This window comes from Erpetoichthys calabaricus, chromosome 18 (assembly GCF_900747795.2).
Source record: "Erpetoichthys calabaricus chromosome 18, fErpCal1.3, whole genome shotgun sequence".
NCBI classification, from domain to species: Eukaryota; Metazoa; Chordata; class Cladistia; order Polypteriformes; family Polypteridae; genus Erpetoichthys; species Erpetoichthys calabaricus.
In genome coordinates, this window is record NC_041411.2 from 23,585,686 (window position 1) to 23,609,462 (window position 23,777).

Consider the following 23,777-nt stretch of genomic DNA (forward strand, 5'->3'; position numbering starts at 1 on the left):
TGATTTAAGCTGTATTAACCCATGCCTCTACTGCTCGGTCATTGTGTCTCAATGGTGCCTGCTTCATTGTCTTTGGGAAGCCCTGTCCTTTTTCTAGTTTTATTCTTTTTCTGTATTTCCACTTTGCTCTCTTTTTTTGAATATCACCTTGCCTAGTGTATTTGCTCTTGTTTTTGCTCAGGCTGTATTCCTCACCTTCTGCCTGCTTTGAATCAATAAAGCCTGTTTTGCCTTTCTACTTATTTCCTTTCTCCTGACCCCATTTCTGACCACTGCTGTGGCTGATAATGTTAATTAAGGTATGAAGACTAAAGAAGCAGTGCCCTGAAATGGGGTCAGGATGCAGGGAATAAATCACTGTGTTACAGGACTGCTGCTTAGTCGTTTGTCCTCGTTACAGGCCTCAGGCTCATCGGTGAACCAGTGCTCTGAGGATGTGATGAAAGTAATATAGAGGAGGTAAGCAATTTGCATTTCTAGTGGAATAATACACATCTAGTGATCTGAACCCTATTTTTATTTGTTTATTTTATGAAACCTCTAAAAAGTCCAAGTGAATCCCCCATTCAATAACTATAACAGAAATGTAACCTTGACAAAGCATAGCAGATTTCTCTGAGTTTAAAATTTAATTAAAGTTTTATATTGGGTATGCAGGTTTTACTGCTGCCTCCCAGCTCCACAGTCCCAGGTTTGAATCCCAGTGGGGAATTTGAATGCTCTCTTTGTGTCTTTGTGAGTTTTTCCTCTATTGCCCCTGATTTCCTAAAACACATCCAGGTTAGGTTACCTGGTGACTCTAAACTGGTTCTCCATCTGGAGCCTCTTCCCACTGACCCTAAAACTAGATTTCGATAAACAGAAAAGTAACTGATTAAATAAACTGAACCGTATGGTAGACTGTTTTGAGACTTATCACCCATTGAGAAAAATAGCCAGACAGCAGACTAGACCAGACTGGGACGTGTTTTGTGACCTGTTCAAGGGTTTGCAAAGAACACTCCCTGGATTGGACAACAGAGTGCCAAAGGATGACTGAAAGGAGCTCAGTCCTGCGGCCACAATATTAGCATCAGTAAAACATTGAGGCTGTGCTCCAAGTACCTGCTCCCATAACAGTAAGGTACCTGCCAGGCAGGAAGAGGAATAAAGACATCCCGCTAGACATGGCTGTAGGATGTGTGACGATGCGGGTTCGACTCCATGCTCTCATCTTCTGTCTGGGAGCCCTTGAACCCTGCACCGTCGGTAATGTTACCGATGAGCTCACAGTGAGACACAACAATGGAGCAAGGGGATGGTATAAAAAGTGCAAAGTGCTTTTATTTAAAACAATAATCAAATACAATGTTCAAATTAAATAAATAAAGTACAGTGCTCTCCAAAAGTCATTAAATGAATAGTCCCATAAAATCGAAACGTGGAGGTAAAAATCCCATTAGAAAAAAAATCTTTAAAACAACGATTTTAAAATAATGCAGTCTTTTAAAACACAATCCAAAGCCCGGTGACTTTTACCTGGCAGCTCTCCTGCTTCTCCCGTCTGGGCCCCACAACAGGAGAGTCGCCCTCTCAGCAGCTGACCTTTTCTTCGCTCAACTGGTCTGGAGGCCTCCCGATCCCTGGCTTGGGTCGCACACTCAACCCAGACCGAGACTTGGTTTCCTTGATGACCAGGACGCTCATGTCAAGGACTTCACCCACCAAGCCTCCCGACCCCTGCTGCCTTCACGGCCTTAAGCGGCCAGCCGTCCTTCATCTGGTCACTCCAACTCATTGCTCGCTCAGCTGGAGTGACCGCTTCCTTCTGCCACCGAGTGTTGGGCAAACACCCTTCTTGGGGCTCACCTTCCTGCTGCCTACCTGCAAGCCTGCGCTCACTCGCCACACTGCTTCCTGCTCTCCAGCAACCTCCATCTTTGTTTTCTTCATTTCTTTTTTTTCTTCCCCTTTAGCCAACTTGCACTGCTATTTATGAAGGGGAACGTGGTAGTCGCGGCAATCAGCAGCTCCTGGGAACAATTACGGATGTGGACTGTTTCTCACCTGTGCACTTAGGTGAGAAACACCCACATCACGAACTCCTCAGGAGCTGCTTTGGCCACACACCACCACGCCCCCTCGCTAAGCCGCGAGCGTGCCGATTATTTATTTTAAAACTGGCCTTTTTAACTGGAGCTGTGGACCCACTATACCACAGGAACTGAAAGGGACCTCCAGTTCCTTAGCTGAATAAGCTTGGATTTAAAAGAGGTAAAGGCTCACCTGGTGAAGAATAAGAAGAAGAATAAAAAACTAGAATACAAATGTATGGTTAGAACTGTGAAAGAGTCAAATGATTGTGATAGTTAGATTCATGAGGTATCCTCTTTGTTTCGTCTTTCTCTCTGCTCACTCCATTTTGTTATTCCCTCTCTGAATATGTTACCTTCCCCTGACAGTTGAGTGTTATTCTGGGTATGAGGCCAGATTAAGAGCAAACCTAAACAGTCACATTATCATTGTTCTGAAATGGCTTTACCCATTGCATTGTTTATTGATCCTGAACTCTCTTTGGACAAACATACTGTACCACTACTGAGTTTTTGGTGTTTCCTCACCAGTCAGACTGGCAAGAAATACTTTTTATTTGTTGTGATTCCGGGTCCAACCAACATCAAAAACCCTCAATACTTCAAGAAAACCTGAGAGTCTGTTCAGTACTGCTGTGTTTGCAGACAGTCACACAGGTTTTACTAATAGGGAACATTGTACAATATTATTCAAGTTTGATGTTTCAAAACGTTCTGATTGTGCAGAGATTACATGTTCTATGTCCAGGAGAAATTTGAGTGCACTCTAAGCACGTGACAATAATGACTCTATAAATCTATAGACCTTCACACCCTACATAAAGTCTATTAGCTGGTCTTTCATGTGCTGCCTAATCAGAACATTCTGCAACATTACAGTTAAATACTATTGCTTAATGATCTTGCTGAGGGAACAGTTGTCCTTTTAAATTGACATAAATGACTGAGGAAAAAATGTGGATAAATTCAAATTAGCGTGGAAAGTGGACTCAGCGGTCATTGCTGCTACCTCACAGCACAAACAGCCCTGGCCCAGTCCCTCTTTGTGTGGAGGGGTTTATTACATGAACTGGTGACTCTAAATTGGCCCAAGTGATAGACTAGACTACCATCCAGGTTTGGTTTCTGCAATAGAATAGGCAGGTTCAGAAGGTGGATGAATGGATATCTAACATTAAGATGAACTCAATTTCTTTGTTTTTTTTTTTTAATACTTTCTTATTTTTTCTTTCATAGCCACTCCAATCCTCTCAGGTTTTACCCTTCCTGTCCATGAAATTAAGGTTAATTACATTGCTGCTTGCCGGCACTGCACTCACAGAGCTGCCACAATAATTTTACTTTGGTCCCCAGTGGCCAAGTCTTCCTGCTTCATAATATGTTACCCCTGGAGGAGTAAAGTAAATATAGAAAGTAACTCTGTAATATCCTAATATCCTGTCTTAAAGCCGCCCACTGTCATTCCGTCTCTAACATCCCTCGAAGCGATCAAAATAATTACTTTAGGAAGCAGCCTGCGTGTGGCACAAATCCTTACCCACCTGACAAACGTATTTTACCAGTGCTCTATTATTTTTGGTTTACACTTCTGTTGCCTCTACACAGGATGACGAGAATGGACATGTGAGAGCTGATTTGGGCCGCCTTGCTTGGCGCTGGGGGCGCTTAGTATCTGAAGTCGCACTTCTTGCTGAATTACTGACAGCTTTGCTTTATTCTTCAGCTCCTAGTGGGCAGACAATCCTTTCCCACCTTCTGGAAGAACTGTCTACTCACGCTAGTGAGTGAATCTGTCAATAGCTGGTGGCTGTCAACAAGTGAGTTTGCTATGGACACTGCAGCCCAAGGCCTAGCTCTAGGTCTCGTAAAGGCTTTAGACCTGTGATTAAAACGTCCAGGGTCGTCATTGCTTTTTGGGCCAACTGCTTTGCCATTCAGTATTTTTTTACTTATTTTGTGTTGTATACATGGGGTAGCGTGAAGCAGGTTTTAATTCCTACTTACACAACATAGTAACTATAAACATTTGCATATGTCAATGATAAAGCATATTTTGTACATCAGAAAATCAGTATTCTGAGATGTTGCATGTTATTGATTAGTAGATTTTTCACAATTGTATGTCACATGGCACAGTGGTTAGTGATGCTACTTCATACTTTCAATACACTTGGTTCAATTCTCAGCCTGTGACTTCGTGGATTCTCCATGGTGACTCCGTCCTCCTCCTCCCAGTTTGCTACGGTTAACGGGCAACTTCATAAACCAGTATGCCAGATTAACTCCTATCATGGGTCAGCATCTCCTACAGGGCTAGTTCTTGCCAGCATATTTAGAAAATAGACAGATAGATATGTAATGACTGTCCTAACACAGGTGTGGGCTTGGGTGGCCACTAAAGTGGAACTGAAAAGCCCCTGCGTTCCATTATGAGAGAGAGAGTGAAGAGCGAGAAATAACTCCACTAGTTTTATAGCCTGTCCTCGAAGTAAAAACTCAAAGGAATCACAGAGAGTGACAAGAAGCCATTTAGTCTTCCTGAAAGCAGGACAAGGCAGCAGAGGTCACAAGTGAGGTCCTACTGACCAATACAAAGGGCAGGCAACTTCCATGAGAGCAGGTTTAAGGTGCGATTATTCAAAGGGTCACTAAAGGTCTCACCTGGCAGAACTTGCATTTTGGAGGCCCAGCAGTATTCCATAGAAAAGGGTCTCAAAAAGTGAGCTTAGAGGAAGGCCTGGAGAATTTGGAATTGGTCAGAGGATCAGAAAGATGGGCAGTAGCACAGCCAGAGGATGTTGAGAAGACAGATGGAGTAGGAGATGAGAGAATGTTGTGAGTTGTGCAGTTAAGCAAGGGGGTGAGCCACTCCATCATTGAGGTGGGACAGAAACTTGTGATAGGCCAGCCTGACTGGACAGTAAGGTTCAGTTCTTTTGATATAAAATGCACTCTCTTGATCATCTCTCCATTATACGGTTAAATTGCAAATAAAATCAATGTGTTAACCTTTGGGTCATCCGATCATTGTGTATTTTGAATGTATATAAAATATATAGATTCCCCCTTTGATTAACTTTATCAGGAGTAGTAGCACCATCAGCTATACAGTATACAGTGTATTTCTTACTTGAATGTATGTGTTGGTTTTTCCTTTGATCATCCTGGCCAGATGTGTTTTGTTCAAAAATAAAACTCTTATTTCTCCATTGCATGTGTTGGTTGTAAACAAAACACTTGGGAGTCCCTTTGGTCACCCCCACATTGTGTGTTTTGGTGGTGTATAAAAACTTTAGAGTTTCCCGTTGATCTTTTGGGAAAGGTCTGTAACTATGAAAGACCCACAAATAGGCCAGAATTGAGTCGCCTAAGCAGTCAACGGCACTGCATGATATTTATGTCCATTTGTATCTGCCGATGTTTCATGATTAGAACAACACCCGATTGTGGGTCATCTATAAACATTAAATGGTAAAACCGGGCCACGAGACAGTAAAGGTTGAAGTAAAGACTTTGATCATTGCTGCAAGTTGAGTTTTGGCTGTAAGTAAAGCACTTATTTCTTCCTTTGACCAAAACTCTGTAGTTGGCTTTTGTTATAAACAAAACATCCTTTTGATCATTCCCTTATTATGTGTTTTGGTGGTATACAAAACCCTTAAGATCCTCTCTGTGATCACCCTGGTAAAGTGTCTCTTAAGCGGGCATCACTGTGAATGACTTCTAGCTGAATGGGGTGACAAATTTGACAACTGTAGCTACTGATCTTGCAGGCAAATGATGTCAGATTACATGACCAGTTTTCACAGGAGATGACAAATTAAATGACTCCTTGACAACGTTCCAGCACAGTTTTTCTTTTCCATTCTGTCATGGTACATTAAGTAAAAGACGAGACATCAGACAGACAAGCCTCATTTTTGTTTTTCTTATTCCTTGTAGCTACATTCTATGAATTTTACTTCCCGCTGAGTGCTCATTAGTTCTCAGCTCTCACACACAAACAGAGTTTGCTCCTACAACTACACAGAAAATCAAACCTTTTGATTTAGTTAGGGAGGGTCAAGACTGGTAGGACAGGGTCACTGGGGATGTCAGACTACATGACAGAGGTGACAAGAGTGTGGAGTGACTGGCTCTGACTCCCTGAAAGCACGCAAAATAAGTCTGTGACTGAAAATTGCTGGAAATATTGCATAATGTGAAAGGACCTTTGATCATTCCTGCAAGTTGCGTCTTTGTTGAAAATAAAACCCGTACATTCATCCTTTGATTATCTCAGCCATGTGTTATGGTTGGAAATAAAATTCTTTTGTTCTCCCTTTGATCATCCCTGTAAGGTGTATTATGAGTAAAACTCTTATGTTCTCCCTTTCATCATTACATTATTGGATACTTTGGCTTTATAAATAAAAGCATTTTGTCCTCCCTTTGATCATCTCTCTAGTTTCTGTTTTAGTTTTACATAAACCCTCTATATGTGGTAGTTTTGGGACTTTTATTACATGCAGTTATTCAACACAGGAGGAATGCTTGGATGGCGCTCTCCTGCCACTCTACCTTTTACTATACCACCATATTCTGAAGGCAGATAGACTGACACTTCCTGCGAAGTGGCGTCTCTTCACATGGAGGGTGCTGCCGATTCTTCATTGCTACATGGATGGGCTGCCGTGCCTCACCAAAGTGACTGGGACTGCAAGACTCAGGACATGAACAAAGGCTTCAATTGGACATGATCTGCTTAAAGTGTTTTGATAACCTACACTGTCTATTTCACATTTCTAAACATGCCTCCTTAAGAGGGCCTGATCTCACTGGCAGTAATTGGCTCACCAAAAACCAGGTAAAGGGGAGACAGAAAGCTTGAGGCGATGCTGCTGCTGAGCTCAGTGTTAGGAAGTAAGCATGCAGCAGCTCAAGCAGATGGCTCATTAAGCCCATTTTGCTTTTCTTTGAATTCCCTTTTAAACCCTGGCTTTAGGGACGAGAGAACATTCTCAAGTGTTGTTTGATCAAGTGGGAGGTATTCATTTTGTACCTCATTGTACCAAGAGAGTCACCCCTACCGCTGTAAGCGTTGATTTTAGTGGCCTCCTTCCAGGCCATGACTGGCTTTCAGAATTCTGTTCAGAAACACAAAGTATTGTGCATTACAATGTGGAGGCTTTGAACCAGCAATTTGCGACTGAAACAAGACCCACACCATCATAAAGAGGCTTAAAATCAAATACAGGAATTAAGCGTTGTCTTTCATCTCTCTCTCCTGGACATTCGCACACACTGCCTGATGAGAAGATAAGAAGGACAATTTTATTTCCAATCATCATGTACAGACAGTCTACACCCCCATCTCTGCTTTCATATGCACTATAATCCCCTAGTGCTTCTGGTTTAAAATGGTAGAAATAAATGAAGTTATGCAATGGGCAAAACACAGACATGTTTTCTGGAATATATCTTAAGAATCTTTTCTATACTGTAAAAAAAACAAAGTTAAAACAAAAGCAGACTCAGAAATTGAGGGTGGCAATATAATTGCATTTGTTAATCTATTCTAGGGACATAGGGGAAAAAAAGTGCTGAATCTACCAAAGGTAAGTACTCCAATTAATTAGCAGCCTCCAGCTTGGCACCGCATGAAAGGTGCTAAGTGATCTCAGCTCTCACTGAAATACGAATTATGCTGCGTGTTCTGGACGGCCAGGCAGAGGATTAACTAAGACTAAGGTTAACCTGACAGCAGACACTTTCAAGTGGCTGAACAAAACATTTGCCTTTTGGTAAAATTTGCGGTATGTGTGTTGCTTTTTGATCTAGAAATTTTTGTAGACTTTTGCCAAGCTTTTCTGTTACATGAACAGAAGGTTAAGAAATGCAGTTGGAATGAACAGAGTTACCACAAAGCACGGGCAGTGGGGTACAGCAGGGTCGTTTTTGAACCCTAGGCTGTGGTCATGCCTTAGATCTTGAAAAACATCCAATTATAAAAAAGGCTAAGGGGAGACTCTCACTGATTGGCCACCCAGTTAATGGGTCTGCTAATTAATATAACATTAAGATGTTTTCACAGGGTAAAGTGAATTTGGCTGTTCTCATAGACAACTACTGAAAGACCAGGGCCAACCTCTTCAATTGATTCATGCACTATTAAGGTCACACTAAGCCTTGCCATAAATATCATTACAAACAAAATACATCTGTGTGCCCCTAGGAACTTATCTACAGTAGAGAAAAATTACAAAGCTGGAAAATGTGAGGTTATTAACTACAGAAACAGCGTAGGAAGAGTGGAGGTGTAATAAGCTTTATTTTATGCATGGGCCCTGATTTACTGTACATTACGGACATGCCTGTATGGTGTTGAAGGGACAGCAGGCCCCACTAGGTGGCGATCTGATCTGGTGTCACTCAGCTCTGTGCTATTCTGGAGAAATTAGCTGAATAGGATTCACAAGCGCTATTAGGTTCCTGTCAAAAGTGTTTTAGTTCTAATGGCCTTGATCAAGGGAACAGATAGCCTCTAACCTGGAAGTGACCCTGGAGGTGCTTATGGGCTGGGGCTTAAAAGAGACTCCTGGCCGTAAATTCAATGACATCAGAGTCAGTGGTCTAGTGGTGGCAAGAGCTCAGCTGGCAAGAACAGGAAAGGCTGGAGGAGATGTGACGAAACACATTCTGCTAGATGGAATATGGCAGGTCAAAAAGGCAGTCGAGTGAAAAGTAGTAGGATATTAAGTCAGGAAGACAAAAATACAAAACCCAAAAATTCAAAGTTGAAAAGGATGTAAAATCCCTAAGCCAATTTGAAGATTTATCACTAGATAAATTCATTAAGATGTTTCACTATATCCAGAAAGTCAGACAACACAAGAAACACGCCTCCTTCTTTAATAGTGTACAACCGGTGACGATACACATCAGGACTTGTGGCAATGCAGCACCAATGTTAATGAAAACAATGACACAGCCTCTCAAAAACACACCAAATGATGACAACAAAGGTTGAAAACAACAAAGTAATTGGTGGTGTGGAAATGTCACAAAAATTGAGATTAAATAAAGCAGGTTTTTAGGAGTGTTTTGTTGATCAGAGTGAGTCAATTGCTGTATTCATTCAGCACTGCATCATCCTAAAATTGTCTTGTTTTAGTACATATGTATGATAACAGGAATATTTGTCTGATCTAGTGTGGCACTTGAGCTGCAGATCAAGACTAGCTGTGGACTAATTCTAACTACCACTGAAGTGGGCATCTTGGAGCCAACAAAGGGGAACAAAGTTGCGCACAAACTTACACCATCTTGTAAGCAGGTCTAACCGAAGGCTATGCTCACAGAGACTGTCAGGATGAAAAGCATGAACGTGCCGATGCAGAAGCTGGGGTCACTGTACAAGATGTACATCATTAAACATACTGTATATATACACTGTATATAGCATCTGTTCTGATCTGGACTGCAGTGTCATAAATGATATGTGATGTATGTCAAATTTATTATTGATCAACTCAAATTGTCTTCTTACACATTTAGCCATTACTTTTTCTTTGGTACTGGCCACACTATTAGTAAAATGCTCTTTGACTGTTGACTCCTGTTTCTTCCATGCTACCTTCCTTCTTTATACTGCTGAAGTATCTTTACAGATGTTCTTCGAATCTGATATTAAATCTTCCACAATTTGGATTGTATAGAGCTTGTCCTCTACTATGAAGTTAGAAATTCCTTATGAATATTGTTCAACATCTGATAAGATATTATGCACCTTTTTGTGAAACGAGGATTATTAACGCTATAAGAATGAGCTGCGCACTTAATAACTGACAAGTACTCGGTAATTGCGATTTGATTCTAGTAATGTTCAACTTAACTGTTCAAATTGTCATTATGGTATTACTATACATATTCCTTTTTGTTTCTTGTAATCCCACACTCACCCAAGAAAGGACTTCCTGATAACGGTGCATTGTTCAATGAAACAAAAATATGAAGTTTATACTCTGGATTAAACAGTTAATAGTACTCCACATAAAGGGTGAATATCCTAATACACTATTAAATTCCTGATTCCATATTTTCCATGTTATGTTCTACACTGAAAAATAATGACAGGAGAATCTGAAGGTCTTTTCATTAACCATGAAATTAATACTATTTACATTAATACTGTAGAATAAAATAAGCCACAATATTTTAATTAATTAATGCATTAATGCCGATCAAGAACTTTACATTAAAGTCCTGAATGCCCTGTTAAAGCAGTCTGCACTTTTTATAGCTTAAAAAATCCCCCGTTGCCATTAATCTTTCACTGCTTAGGTCATTCTAAACAAGAATTAGGTCGTGTGTGGTGACCCTCAGTTAGCACACATTTATCAGCTGAATTGCTTACAGAGATCATTAATTGTCTTATCAGTAACTGCCTGTCCTTGGACTCTAAATTACTCCTTTCACAAAACAAAACATTGCCATCACATTACTCTACTGACCGCCAGTGGAAGTGTGATATACTTCATAAGTACCAATAGAAATACGGATTGGGTTTAAAAAAAAAAACAAACAGTATGAAATTATTTAGCATACATGAAACTCAGTTCATTACTTATTGTTAAACAACAACATACTGTATATTTTCCTAGTGATAGGATGTAAAGTTAACAGAGCAGAATACATAGCCTGAATAGACACAAATATCCACATAAATACAATACAAATTGAGCAGATATTCTTCCACAATATTTACATTAATCTGATATGACTTAATGCAGTGTTTCCAAGAATGTTTCATGAGGTTGAAAAAGATTAGACTTTTTTCAGTGTAGTCTTCTTCCCCTTTCAAATGTGGGGAACCCTTGGCAGTACGTCGTCAGTTACCAGCGTGCCACTGTTAACGGGCAACCAGACACTCAGCTGACCGCACAGACAATAAACTCCAGACCAGACCGTTCCTGGCTGCGGATTTGTACAGCTCAGCCTTGATCTCTTTCTGTTGTTCACTGCTGGGCTTAGGCAGTCAGTGCTTGTGGTCCAAGTCAGGCTGTAGACAGCTGGGAACAACAGACACACGTTTTTCACATCTTCATCTTTTTTTTTTTATTTAGATTTCTAGGATGCCTTTCACATTACACCGGTCAAGATCTCAGTGACCCATGTAACACACTTCCCTTCACTTCTTCAAAGGATGTAAAGCACTAACATGGCTTTTGCCAGCCATGCTCATATTCTTGTGCTACCTTTGGCAGAGCTGAATATATTTTTGTTTCCATTATAATAAAATTTGCAACTGGATTGCTGTTAAAGGCACTAGGAAACAATAAAGGCTGATTGCCTACTCTTCTGAATTTTACATTTTAAATCAGAATTTGCCACCCCAGAGGCTGTAGCAGTATATCTCTCCAGGCATCAGGTGAAATTTAGCCTCCTTTTCTGAAGAGCACTCATAAGAATGTGGTCTCACTTTACTATCAGCTTTCTTCTGTTTAGCACCAACTGTCAACTGTCCTTGACTTGATTGCTGCCTTCTGTAGTATCAGTCATGGCTTTATAATCAGCCTCTACTCCTAGTTCAATCAATTTGCTTTCATCTGCAGGGTTTTCTTGTAGATTGAACTGAAAAAAATACTACACTGATAATTAATTTTGAATTACAATTGCTACATGATTTAGCCCTTCACATATTTCAATGTAGTGAGAGGCAAAGAAGTTGAAGGGGAGCCTTCCACTGTGTTGCAGTTACAAGTCAGAGGCCCACTTGCATACTTGAGTTTCCGCACAACTTGGCTTGAGCAAAATGGTACTTTCAGACTCCAAGCTCCCAAGTTTGTGGTCAGCCTCACAGTGTGAGGATGTGGAACAGGGAGTAGCAGAACTCTAAGTGGATTTCTCTTTGGTGACATCCACCATCTTAAGGGAACTTCATTATCAACTAGTCGCTCTGTATTCTATGTGGTTGTTGAGCACTCCAAAGTCCAATGATCTATCCATTTTCAAACCTGTTTTGTGCATTTCAGGGTTGCAGAGAGATCTCTGTGGCAGTGGTTGACTTACAAAGGGGAAAACCTCCCTGCTCTTCAGTTGTGTCTGTGGGTCATCAGGGAACTTAAAAAGTTAAAACTGGGTGACAAAGGCCACAAAGTTTAAGAGACAGAGCTCTAAGATGAAGGCTGTAACTCAGCAAGACAATAAAATTGTTATCCCAAAGTGGATGAGAAATAAGAAAAGAAAAAAAAATGCAGCATGGTCTTTTTCAAACTTTGTGAGAGCTGATTAAATCGTCTGGAGCAGCAACTGTAGTCCCCACCTCAACATTTACAGAAGGTTTTAGATAAGATTGGGGTCAGCTTATATATTACATACCATTTCTACTGGATCAGTTGCATGCAATTGACTACACTCACAGCCACAGCGCCTGGTAAGCACTTGCTAAATGTATGTTTTATAAACTCGACTGAACTTTACTCCTTTCACTTCGCTTCTACAGAATGCCATCATTAGCATAAACTAGCACACTCTTTTCTCTGTGAGATCACTATCAGCACTGTGGCAAAATGGGAGATGCAGTGTGTTAGAATATCTCCTTTGCTATAGCATTATTAATGACAATTATCAACAAATAAAAAACACATATTGGTTATTTTTCATCTTTCAGCAACATCAGCAAATTTCAATCAAATCCTTCAAGACATTTTTGGGATTTTGGGGTATTTAATTTTTCTGTCCTCTGTTTTTTTTTTGTTTTTTTTTTACCTATGTCCATTAATCCATCCACCCATCAAAAAACTCCACACAGATAGAGGAAAAAGATGGCAACTCTATACCAGCAAAGATGAGTTATGGTATTTGAATGCTGCCCCTAGGTCTGTCAGGCAGTGTGCTAAGCATGGTATACATTTCACATTCACATTCTATATCGAGCTTTGCAGATACAACTTCAGCTTACCTGGGAGGACATCCCATGGCAAGGATAAAGAATGGCTTTATCATCGTCCTCAGCTCCTTGATCTAAGCAGTAGCCACTGGCCTTGCTATTTCTGACCTAGACAAGGAAGAAGAACCAAAGAATTAGCAAGCATGGGGAGGCTGTCCGAGCCGATCCGAATGAAGACAACAGTTGTTCTGAGCAGCTGCAGCCTTGGCCTGTTTTTAGATGCAGGCTTTCAAGGTGTACAGATGTTCACTGAAAGCCTACAGAAGTTGAACATGATTGCTAATGAATTTAATTTGATGCATGGCAGGCCACCTGTTTGTAGGATTTCCGCAATTCAGTCCTCTCTCAAATTTTATGAAGCAGCCATCACATTCTTGCATTTTCATGGGAAATTACACTGTCTGATATTGTCAGCCATGTACCCTTTTTGTCTACTGGCATACTATTTTTTCCACATGGGTGGGTGAGCCACTTTGGCAAAGGCAAGTGGAGAGAGAAGCTAGAAAGTCTTCACTTTTTTATTCTCTGAAGTGAATTCAATAACTACAACTAATGTATAGACAGCCCCCCCAAAAAAGTACAAAGGGGTGTACACGTATTGTATAAAAGGAGAATGAAAAAGGATGAAACAAGACCTGGCTGCATAACCACCTTCTGGCAGACCTAAGCACACAATTTAAACCAAAGGAAGCAAAACCATAAAGAAAAATGGTGGCACACTAATGTAAAATAACAGAAAAGAGGAATGATCACAGGAAGAACAAGATAAGTGTCACTGATGAGAAAACACTCGGGGCCTAATATTTTTAATCTCACATGCTCACTTGGTGTGGGAGGCAGTGGACCTAGGGCATCTGAGGCAGCAACTTAAATGGCTGAAGGACAGGAACATTCAGAAACCAACAAAAAAAAGCCACATAACAGCAAAATACTGATCTTGGTAGATCTGGCATCACTTACAATATGCCTGCTTATTGAAGGTAACTGACCTGTTGTGAAAATCAAAACAAAAAGTGCTATTTAACTAGAAGTGGGAGCTTTGGGTGACCTAGCAGTAGTCATCTCGAGACATCTCGTGTAGTATTGTCAGGTCAACAGACATGACAATAGGCAACATTACATAATTGTCTTGTTCGTTCTCTCATTCTGACTTGCTGTCATTAGTAGGATAAGCAGGCTGTTGAGGGGTGTCAAGTTGGAACTGAAGGTGCAGAAAACAGAGGGCACTATAGGATGAGGCTTTACAACAAGAAATCAAGTACTTGTAATGGGTTGCTAGTGATCAAATTTAGTGACGTCTGTGCACAGTCTGCCTAATGCAGTACAGGGCCAACCATCAATTCTTGGGGAACACTACTAGTGGCTGCGAGGGTTGTGGCCGAGAGTTTTTAAGCTGAGTGCAATTAGACAGGTATGATGTAAACCAAATAACGTGGTATCAACAAAATACTATGTAATATAATACCAAAGGCTGCACTCAGATCGAGTAGGACCAGGATTGTTAAAATCCCAACATCAGCAGCCTTTAATAGGGCATTAGTGACCTTTACCAAGGCTGTTTCTGTACTACGTTTTGGATTAAGCCAGATTAAAATGTCTCAGACAGGTTGATATCTATGAGATGGGCATTAACCTGTGCTGCATCTACTTTTTCAAGAATTTTTTAAATGAATTGTAGATTTGATATAGGACAATAATTATTGAAGTTATTGAGGTCAGCATCAGTTACTACAACTGATTCAAGGGATAAGGAAGAAAATGAGATCTTAGAGTAGACTGAATGATATCAGTTATAAGTGAAAAAAGTCAAGGCAAGCAGATGTTTACCAATCGACAAGGCATGGGATCAACGTGACAAGTGGCAGATCTAGATTTATGTATAAGATGAGGAATTTCAGTTTTACGGGGCAATTCAAAAGTAGACAGATAAGTAAAAGGAGGCTCAGATGAAATATTTAAATAAGTATTGTATGGCGTATGTATTGAAGATGCTAGCTGTTGATGAATATTATCAATTTTGGTTTTAACATGGTCAAAAATGCTTCACATGTAGCAGTGCGGCGCATATGACATGGAATTATATCCGGAGGTTCCAGAATTCTGCTAATAGTGGAAAACAAAGCTCTTTTGTTATTATCAGACATGATTTCTTTAGAGTTATAAACAGATTTAGCCACAGATAATACATCTTTGTACAGGTAAATGTGTTCACAATACATTTCTATGTGCACATGGAGTCCATTTTTTTATAGAGATGTTCTAAGCAACGGCCATTCACTTTAAGCTGCTGAAGCTCATGAGTGAACCAGGGAGCAGTCCAGGGCTTCAGAGGTGCAAATGCATCCAGAAGGCTATGAAGTTGTAGTAAGAAATCAATTCATCTGGAGTAAGTAAATCTTCACTGCAGGTAAGGCTATCAATTGCTCTAGTCAAAGCAGAGATATTTAAATTTTTTATGTTAAGATAACACAAATAGCATTGCTGCTTAAGTTTGAAAAATGGCAGATTAACACTAAATTAAACTAATTTATAGTCAAATATGAAGAAATCAGATGCATTAAAGTCATTTGGTGCAATGCCAGCACAGCATATAAGAGCAAAAGTGTGGCCTCTGGAGTGAGTTGAAAAATTAACAAATTGTTGCGGCAAATGTCTAGGAAGTAATTACTCCAGGGCATTAAAACTTCTTATTTTGCTACTGAGTTATGAACAGAGTACCTGAGGAGCGTATGGCCCTTTCAATGTAAATAAATGTGAGGAAGTTCACAACATAAGGCAGCCACTGCTTTTACCTTGTTGTACTATACGTATTACTTTATTAAATTTCTAAATGCTCTCCAACTGTACACACTGCACATATGTGCTCCACACAGCAACAGGCTACTCTGTTATATTTCATGGAGCTCTTTTTAAATCTTTTACTGTTGCGTTGTATGTTCTGCGATAACTGTCATATTTATGTTTACTCCCTCACTGGAAGAGTATCATAACCTAAAGCTTTAATTCAGATTGGACTGACACATGTAGAACAGCCTAACAAGGCTGACATTTTCATTTCTCCCAATTGTGGAGTTAGGATGGCAATGAGTCACCAGGACTCGCTGCGTCTGTGTTCAATTGTTAATGAGGTAAGTGATCTTCTCTTCAGGGTGTTCCTGTCAAGTGTTCACAAGTAGAATATGAGACTTCTCATATTCTGTTGCATTAGCCAGACAGCTTTTAATTTGTCCATTTTCTCAAGCTGTTTTTCTAATTCAGGGCTTCTGTTCACAGAATGCCATAGGTGGCAGGACACACACCTGCATTTGACCACCATGGGCCAGCTGAGAGTCATCTAATCAGCCTGATAGTATTTGAGAGGAAGCACATGAACACCAAGAGAAAATGCAAACTCTACACAGAAGGAATGAAACTAGGGCCCTGTCCTTATATCAGTTATGGTTATATATAGTAAAGATTGGGAGGACGGTGAACACTACAGTGTCACAGTTAAAGAAAAACGTAAAAGTGTGTTCACCAGATGGGTGGTACTGCCATGTCACAAGTCCAGAGACAAGGATGTAATTTACTGCCTGTATAATAATATGAAGAGCATAACTGTATAGTGCAATGGCTTCCATCTTTCTAAGGTATGAGTTTTTGCAAGATTGAAATTGCCCTGGCCACCCCAAAAACACTTGAACGAATCAAATGAATTTAAGGATGAAAGACATTTTAACATATTCTGTCTCCCAGTTTCAAATCCTGGCCTGTATACTATATGTTTTGGAGTTTGCCTGTTCTACCTGTATCTGCATGTGTTTTCCTAAAATAAGTGTAACTTTGTTACGGTAGAATTAATGTGTGTGTGAAAGAGGGTGGGTCAGTGGGTCCTGCAAAGTTGTGGTAATTACAACTCAAAGACACATGATATTCTATATGGTGTTCCACAAGGTTCTATCCTGGGTCCGCTGCTCTTCTCAATCTACATGCTTCCATTAGGTCAGATTATCTCAGGGCACAACGTGAGCTACCACAGCTATGCTGATGACACACAGATGTATTTATCAATTGCACCTGATGACCCCGATTCTCTCGACTCACTAACACAATGTCTAACTTGTATCTCAGAATGGATGAATAGTAACTTTCTCAAGTTAAATAAAGAGAAAACTGAAATATTAGTGATTGGCAATAATGGATACAATGAGGCTATTAGAAATAAACTGGATGCATTAGGATTAAAAGTCAAAATGGAGGTAAAAAGCTTAGGGGTAACTTGACTGTAATCTAAATTTTAAATCGCATATTAATCAGATCACTAGGCCAGCATTTTTTCACTTAAGAAACATAGCAAAAGTTAGACCTCTTATAACATTGAAAGAGAAGAGAAATTAGTTCACGCGTTTGTTTTCAGTTGACTAGATTACTGTAACGCACTCCTCTCAGGAATACCCAAAAAAGACATCAATCATTTGCAACTAGTGCAGAATGCAGCTGCTAGAGTCCTAACTAGGAAAAGAAAATCCGAGCACATTTCTCCAGTTTTGATGTCACTACACTGGTTACCGGTGTCATTCAGGATTGACTTTAAAATTCTGCTTATGGTTTATAAAGCCTTAAATAATCTCGCTCCATCTTATATATCGGAATGTCTGACACCTTATATTCCAAATCGTAACCTCAGATCCTCAAATGAGTGTCTCCTTAGAATTCCAAAAGCAAAACTTAAAAGAAGTGGTGAGGCGGCCTTCTGCTGTTATGCACCTAAAATCTGGAATAGCCTGTCAATAGGAATTCACCAGGCTAATACAGTGGAGCACTTTAAAAAACTGCTAAAACACATTACTTTAACATGGCCTTCTCATAACTTCACTGTAATTTAATCCTGATACTCTGTATATCCAATTCATTATAATAACTATTCATGGTGGCTCTAAAATCCGTACTAACCCCTACTCTCTCTTCTGTTTCCTTTTCCAGTGTCCTTTTGGTGGTTGCGCATCTACTCAAAGCACCGTGATGTTCCAATAATGATGGATGGATTAAAAGCCAGAAGTCTCTATGACCATCAGCATCAAGTGACTCCGTGAGAACCCTAACTACAAAGAGGACTATTTCATTTATGTTAGGTAGAATGCCCAGAGAGGACTGGACGGTCTCGTGGCCTGGAACCCCTGCAGATTTAATTTTTTTCTCCAGCCTTCTGGAGTTTTTTTTTTGTTTTTTCTGTCACCCCTGGCCATCGGACCTTACTCTTTTTCTATGTTAACTAATGTTGTCTTATTTTAATTTCTTATTTTGTCTTTTATTTTTCTTTTCTTCATTATGTAAAGCACTTTGAGCTACTTTTTGTATGAAAATGTGCTATATAAATAAATGTTGTTGTTGTTGTCCTAGAAAGTAGTGCCACTCCATTAAAGCATAGCTCCAAAGCCACCAGCTTCTGAATGGTTAAGAAATGGAAGGGCTTTTCCAGTGGTCATCTATTCTATTCATAAATAAATGTGGAAATAGATTCATGAACCAAATAATGGGGAGGGGGGCAGTTTTAGGGTTGGAAGAGACCTTGGAGCATCTACTGAATTGACTCACCTGGTCCTATCTGTAAGGTGACTTCTGGGCAAAAACACATGCAATTTCTTTCCTAATGATTTTAATTACAGAAATGATAATAACCAAAAATAAAAATTTAAAGCCATCTCTTTGATCATCTGCTAGCTTCGACACACCCTCATTGCGTTACCAAGGTGCTTAAAGCAGACAAAAGCTTTTCAAACTTTGCACTTAGAAGCAATGAAAGGTCAGCAATAGAAAATGTAAGCTGTAGTTCAAAATAAAGAATAAAAGCCTGAATTAAAAAGGAGGTAAATCAATGGCCATTTTAAAATACAGATGTGCTTGAATTATATTGCAGGAATTGTTTGGCATTTATTTCCTCAGTGAGGAACAAGACCATCTTAGATACTGGTAGAAGATGCACACCACTGAATATAGTGGAGGCCCAGTCACCTGTAATTGGGATCCACAAGCTGCTAAACTGAACTGATACTGACGTAAACCCAGTGACTGCTGTCTTACATTGTGTCACTGGGTGACCTGCATGAGGGGCATGAACATGAACTTCAATTAAGGCACGTCATGTTCAGAGACAGAGAAGTGGTGGGTGTTTATGTAAATATATTTTTTAATTCTAAGGGGAATTTTTACTGTGGATCACAGCTGTTTATTTAGATTCTTCAACAAGGATGCAGGAAATTTGTGAAGGGTGGATTTGCGTAAACATTAGGAATTTTTTCTTCACATAAAAGACTACAGATACTTGGAATAAATTACCAAATAATGTGGCAGAGAGACTGGAAATTTCAGAACCTTTAAATCTTTATTCGCTGCCATTTTGGAAAAATTAGGCAAACAGTACTGGGGGGATTTAGACTAAACAGCCTGTTCTTGTCAAAGCTGTTCCTATGTTATTATTTTTCTATTACATGTACCATGCAGGGTGCATGGTGGTGCTGCCGTCTCACATTTCTAGAGACCCAAGTTCAAATTCTAGTCTGGACTTTACATGTGTGCCAGTGTTCCCATAAGCTTTCCACCTGAATGACCCAATAATGTTCAGGTTAGTGTAACTGGTGGTTCAAATCTCACAGTGAGCGCACCGGTGTTCTCTAAAGGGCCATCCATCCATGATCTGTTACCTGTTTTTTTTTTTTTTCAAGTCAGTGTTGCAAGGGCCTGAGCCAACCCCAGGGTGGCCACCAACCCTGCATGTGTATGACAAGTCACCAATTAAACTAGCTTGACCATCTTTTCGATGTGGGAGGAAGACCTGAGTAATGGGAGACAACTCAACCTCGACACAAGGCAAGAAAAAGAAAATAACCAGCCCAAAACTGAAACCCAGGACGCTGCAGGTGGGTGGCATCAGGCTGCCTAATACTACAAGTAATAATGTAACACATATATGGATCTCTAAGTCATTTTCATGATAGTCCAAGACAGGACCATACTGTATATCTAACAACTTTCATGGACACATCACAGAAATAACATCTGAACCAAACAGAAACTTATGAGACATGCCACTCCACTTGTCGTTGCTCCATTTTTTGTTTCGTCTGAACGATATTCAGCTAATGCTGCCTGACTGACTCCCTGACCTTCAACAAAATGTCAATCTGTGACATCTTCTGTTTTTAATTCCACTTGACTGTGCAATGGTGTAACTGCCCATCAGTGCATATTTTCGGGTTATACTGAGGAGAAATAAAAGGACACTTGCACATCTACAGGGCAAACAGCTAAGAATGGATTAATGGTCAAAGAAAAGATAACACAAACACACAAATGTGAGTTAATAGCAAACTTGGTTTAAAAGTGCAAAGAAATAACAAAGCTGCTTATTTTACTGTACTGAATGCAGGGAGGTCCATGGCTAAGAGGACAGTGCTGCTGTCTCACAGCTGTAAGAGCACTGGCTGTGTTGGCTTCACTTTCTGTGTGGATACTGCATGTTGTGCTTGGCTTTCTCACTATATGTTTCTTTACAAATGCATGCAGATTAGGTCACCTGAATACTTTATACTGATCAACTGACAGTGGGTTTGTATGCACTCTGCGATGAACCTCCACCTCACTGAGTTTTTTGTTGTGTACACTGCTGCCCCTTTTACACCAAATAAGAATTAGCATTTATTGTCAACAAATGAATGAAAAGAGCATTAGTTGAAGTAGACTTTTCTTGTTTTCAACAAAGCATTGTTGGCCTCAGCATAAACTTAATGATTTTCAATATCTTTCTCATGATTCATTAGCTACCATACAGGTTTTTTTTAATGATATTAAAAACTGATCACATTTAAAATTGACGTCACTTGTTTCTACGTTGATTTTCAGGGACAATTTGCAGTGACACATGGCAATAGAAACACAATTCACTTGGTTGTGCAAGTGTGAAATTAATGAGAAATAAGAATATGAAATCCTAAATAATAAAATGCCTGACAAACAGGAATAGTGAGGTGTGTTGCTACAGTGTGTGGTGCTGTCACCAAATCTTTGCAGATGGGCTGAATTCTTAGCTGTCCTGTTTATAAGCTCAGTGGATTGGTGTGATCCTCAGGTGTCCTCCAAACGTCACTCTAAACTCTTCTGGCCCCTCCTCTAAACCCCACTCGTCTAATAATATTACTCTTCCCCTATATTTATCCCAGTTGACTTACAATATCAGAATTTTTCACAATTGTTTATAAACATGTCTTACAAATGATGCGCAGGAGGTTTAACCGAGTCACTCAGGGTCACACAATGAGCATAACCGTACATACAGTAACTGAATCAGTGACATTTATTATGCAGGGTTAATATGACAGAGGGAACTTGTGCTGATTATAGCGTGTTGCTGCACCCAACATATGATAAACCACCCGGATTGGGACCATGCAACGGGTGACACCTCAGCACCTTTGACCAATCTATCAACCAGTGTGCTCATTTCAGCGGTACAATTTTAGTTTGTAAAATCAGTTTGTATGCATGGTCTGTGATGGTTGATCCTCTGTCCAAAGTTGTTTTTTGCTTTCCTGAATAAATGAATTATTGATATTATATTGTGAATTAAAAGAGAGATACATAAAGAGCATGCAACAGCCTTCCATTTTTTTTTCATTTCCTTATTTTACATTGCCAGCTAGCAGTCCTCACCTCGCCATAAGTAATTGTATTATTGTAAATCCTCATCTCTGGATAGACTTTCTCCAGATACCACTGGAAACTACGACATTGTAGCTTCTTCCTCAGGGCAATCCTGTCCGAGACATCTCCAAAGTCAACTCCAGGGTTCTGAAATGATAGTGAGCACACATCAAGATTACATACTTTTGTTTTAGGTGTTGATGTTGTTTTCCTGATGCCCAAAAACTTCAAAAAAGGTCTATATACAGTACATCAAGTAAGCCTCAAGGCCAAGACCCCCCCAAAAACCTCAGTCCTACAAAAATCATTTAAGGGAGAGGGTAATTGTAAAACACCTGTTCCCAAGAAAAAAAATATTTATTTTATTAAACAAAGTACAAGTCAAAAAGCATACTGAGGCTGTGACTTTTATAGTTTCTCAAAATCATGCAGCTACTGAGTTGGCAAGGTAGGATCTAACTTGAGTCAAAAACATAACAAAAGAAATTCCTCAGTTCAATAAAGTTGGTTTTACAAATTTAAAGAGAACAACTTACAAAAATTCAGAAAGAAGTTATTACACATGTAGAATAAAAGGCAAAAAGGGAAAAGATTTCTTCTCTGTTTTATTACAATCTAATTCTCCCATGCTAAACTTCAGTTACTTATACTTATAAGTTTTGTAACTTTTCCATGGCAAACTTATATAGGCTTCACCTCAATATATTCAGGACTGTTTGAAACTGTTTGCCATCCACACCTTACCAACTGTAAGGCAGATCATAGACTAGTCTCTAGTTGGAATGACTATATATACAGTATATATATATATATATATATATATATATATATATATATATATATATATATATATATATATATATATATATATCTCCTCTTAATAAAACCCCTGTGTGCGTCCAGTGTCTGTGTGTGTGTGTCTTCTGGTGAAGTGTGCATGCGCGGGGCACGGTGCGATGCTTCAAAGGCCGCCTGACGCGTCACACAAGACAGAGAGGGCGGGACCTATAAAATATCGCATGGTCGATCCAATCGGATTTCTGGAAATGAGGTAAGACTTAAAACAAAAGGCACGAGTAATCCAATCGGGTACTGAGACGCGGAGACCAGCTTCCCCAAAGAGGTGGGATTAGTGTTTGTTGTTGTGCAAGTGTTCACTCTGAGGATGTCAGATTTGCGATTAAGAAGCCTGGCCCGGTAAAGTGTAAAGTGTCAGTCGTTGGAGGGGTTTTCCTAAATATACGAATTTTCATGATATTACAATAGGATGACTTTTAAAAGTAGATTTATTTTCGTGCACATAAAATCCGTTGCTGGGGAAACGCCACACATACAATAATCAGCTGCACGCCAGCACAGATTAAAATACTTGCTGGGGAACTGCACAGTACTTGCTGGAGAGACGCCACAAGCATGATTATCAGCTGCACGCCACACATTACATCAGTTGCTGGGGAGAATCTGCTGATTGCCCACTGTTGTGACAGAAAATTAAACGCATATTACGGACATCAAAGCCAGTATTACTGTCAGAGAAAATTACATGCAATTTATGGAAATACAAACCAGTATTACTGCGAGAGAAAATTAAAGGCACACAATACATTGATGCATATTACAGCCACATACATGCCAGTATTACTGTAACAGAAAATATTACGGACGTAAAAGCCTATATTACTGTGACTATCTACTAACAACATGACACCCAAAAAAGAAGAAAAAGATAATGAGCGTCAGAAAAACGCTAAAAGAGAAAGACTCAGAAGAGCAAATAGAGGAATAGAGGAACAGGAAAATGAGCGTAAAAAAATTCTCAAAGAGAATGCACTACTGTTCTAGCGCCCGTTATTGTAACGGGCTTAATGTCTAGTATATATATATTTATTTTATGTATATATTAATATTTTATATATATATATATATATATATATATATATATATATATATATATATATATATATATATATATATATATATATATTTAACATTTTATTGATTTTATTAAAAGCAAATAACATTCCAAGTCAAATTTTACAGAACTTCAAGTTCAAGTCAAATCAACCCCCACCCATGACAAAAACTAATTAGAATATTCC

General features: G+C 39.5%; 1 protein-coding gene across 2 annotated transcripts in view; it reads right to left on the reverse strand.

Annotated features, from left to right (window-relative positions):
* galnt9 (polypeptide N-acetylgalactosaminyltransferase 9) overlaps positions 1-23,777 on the reverse strand; it is a 201,308-nt gene that overhangs the window by 11,179 nt on the left and 166,352 nt on the right. For both annotated transcript variants that reach the window (XM_028824848.2, XM_028824847.2), the window contains exons 8-9: positions 21,688-21,825; positions 13,015-13,110 (exon numbers count right to left, since the gene is read on the reverse strand). In XM_028824848.2, coding sequence (XP_028680681.1) covers positions 13,015-13,110; positions 21,688-21,825 — 234 coding nt within the window. The remainder of the gene's footprint in view (positions 1-13,014; positions 13,111-21,687; positions 21,826-23,777) is intronic.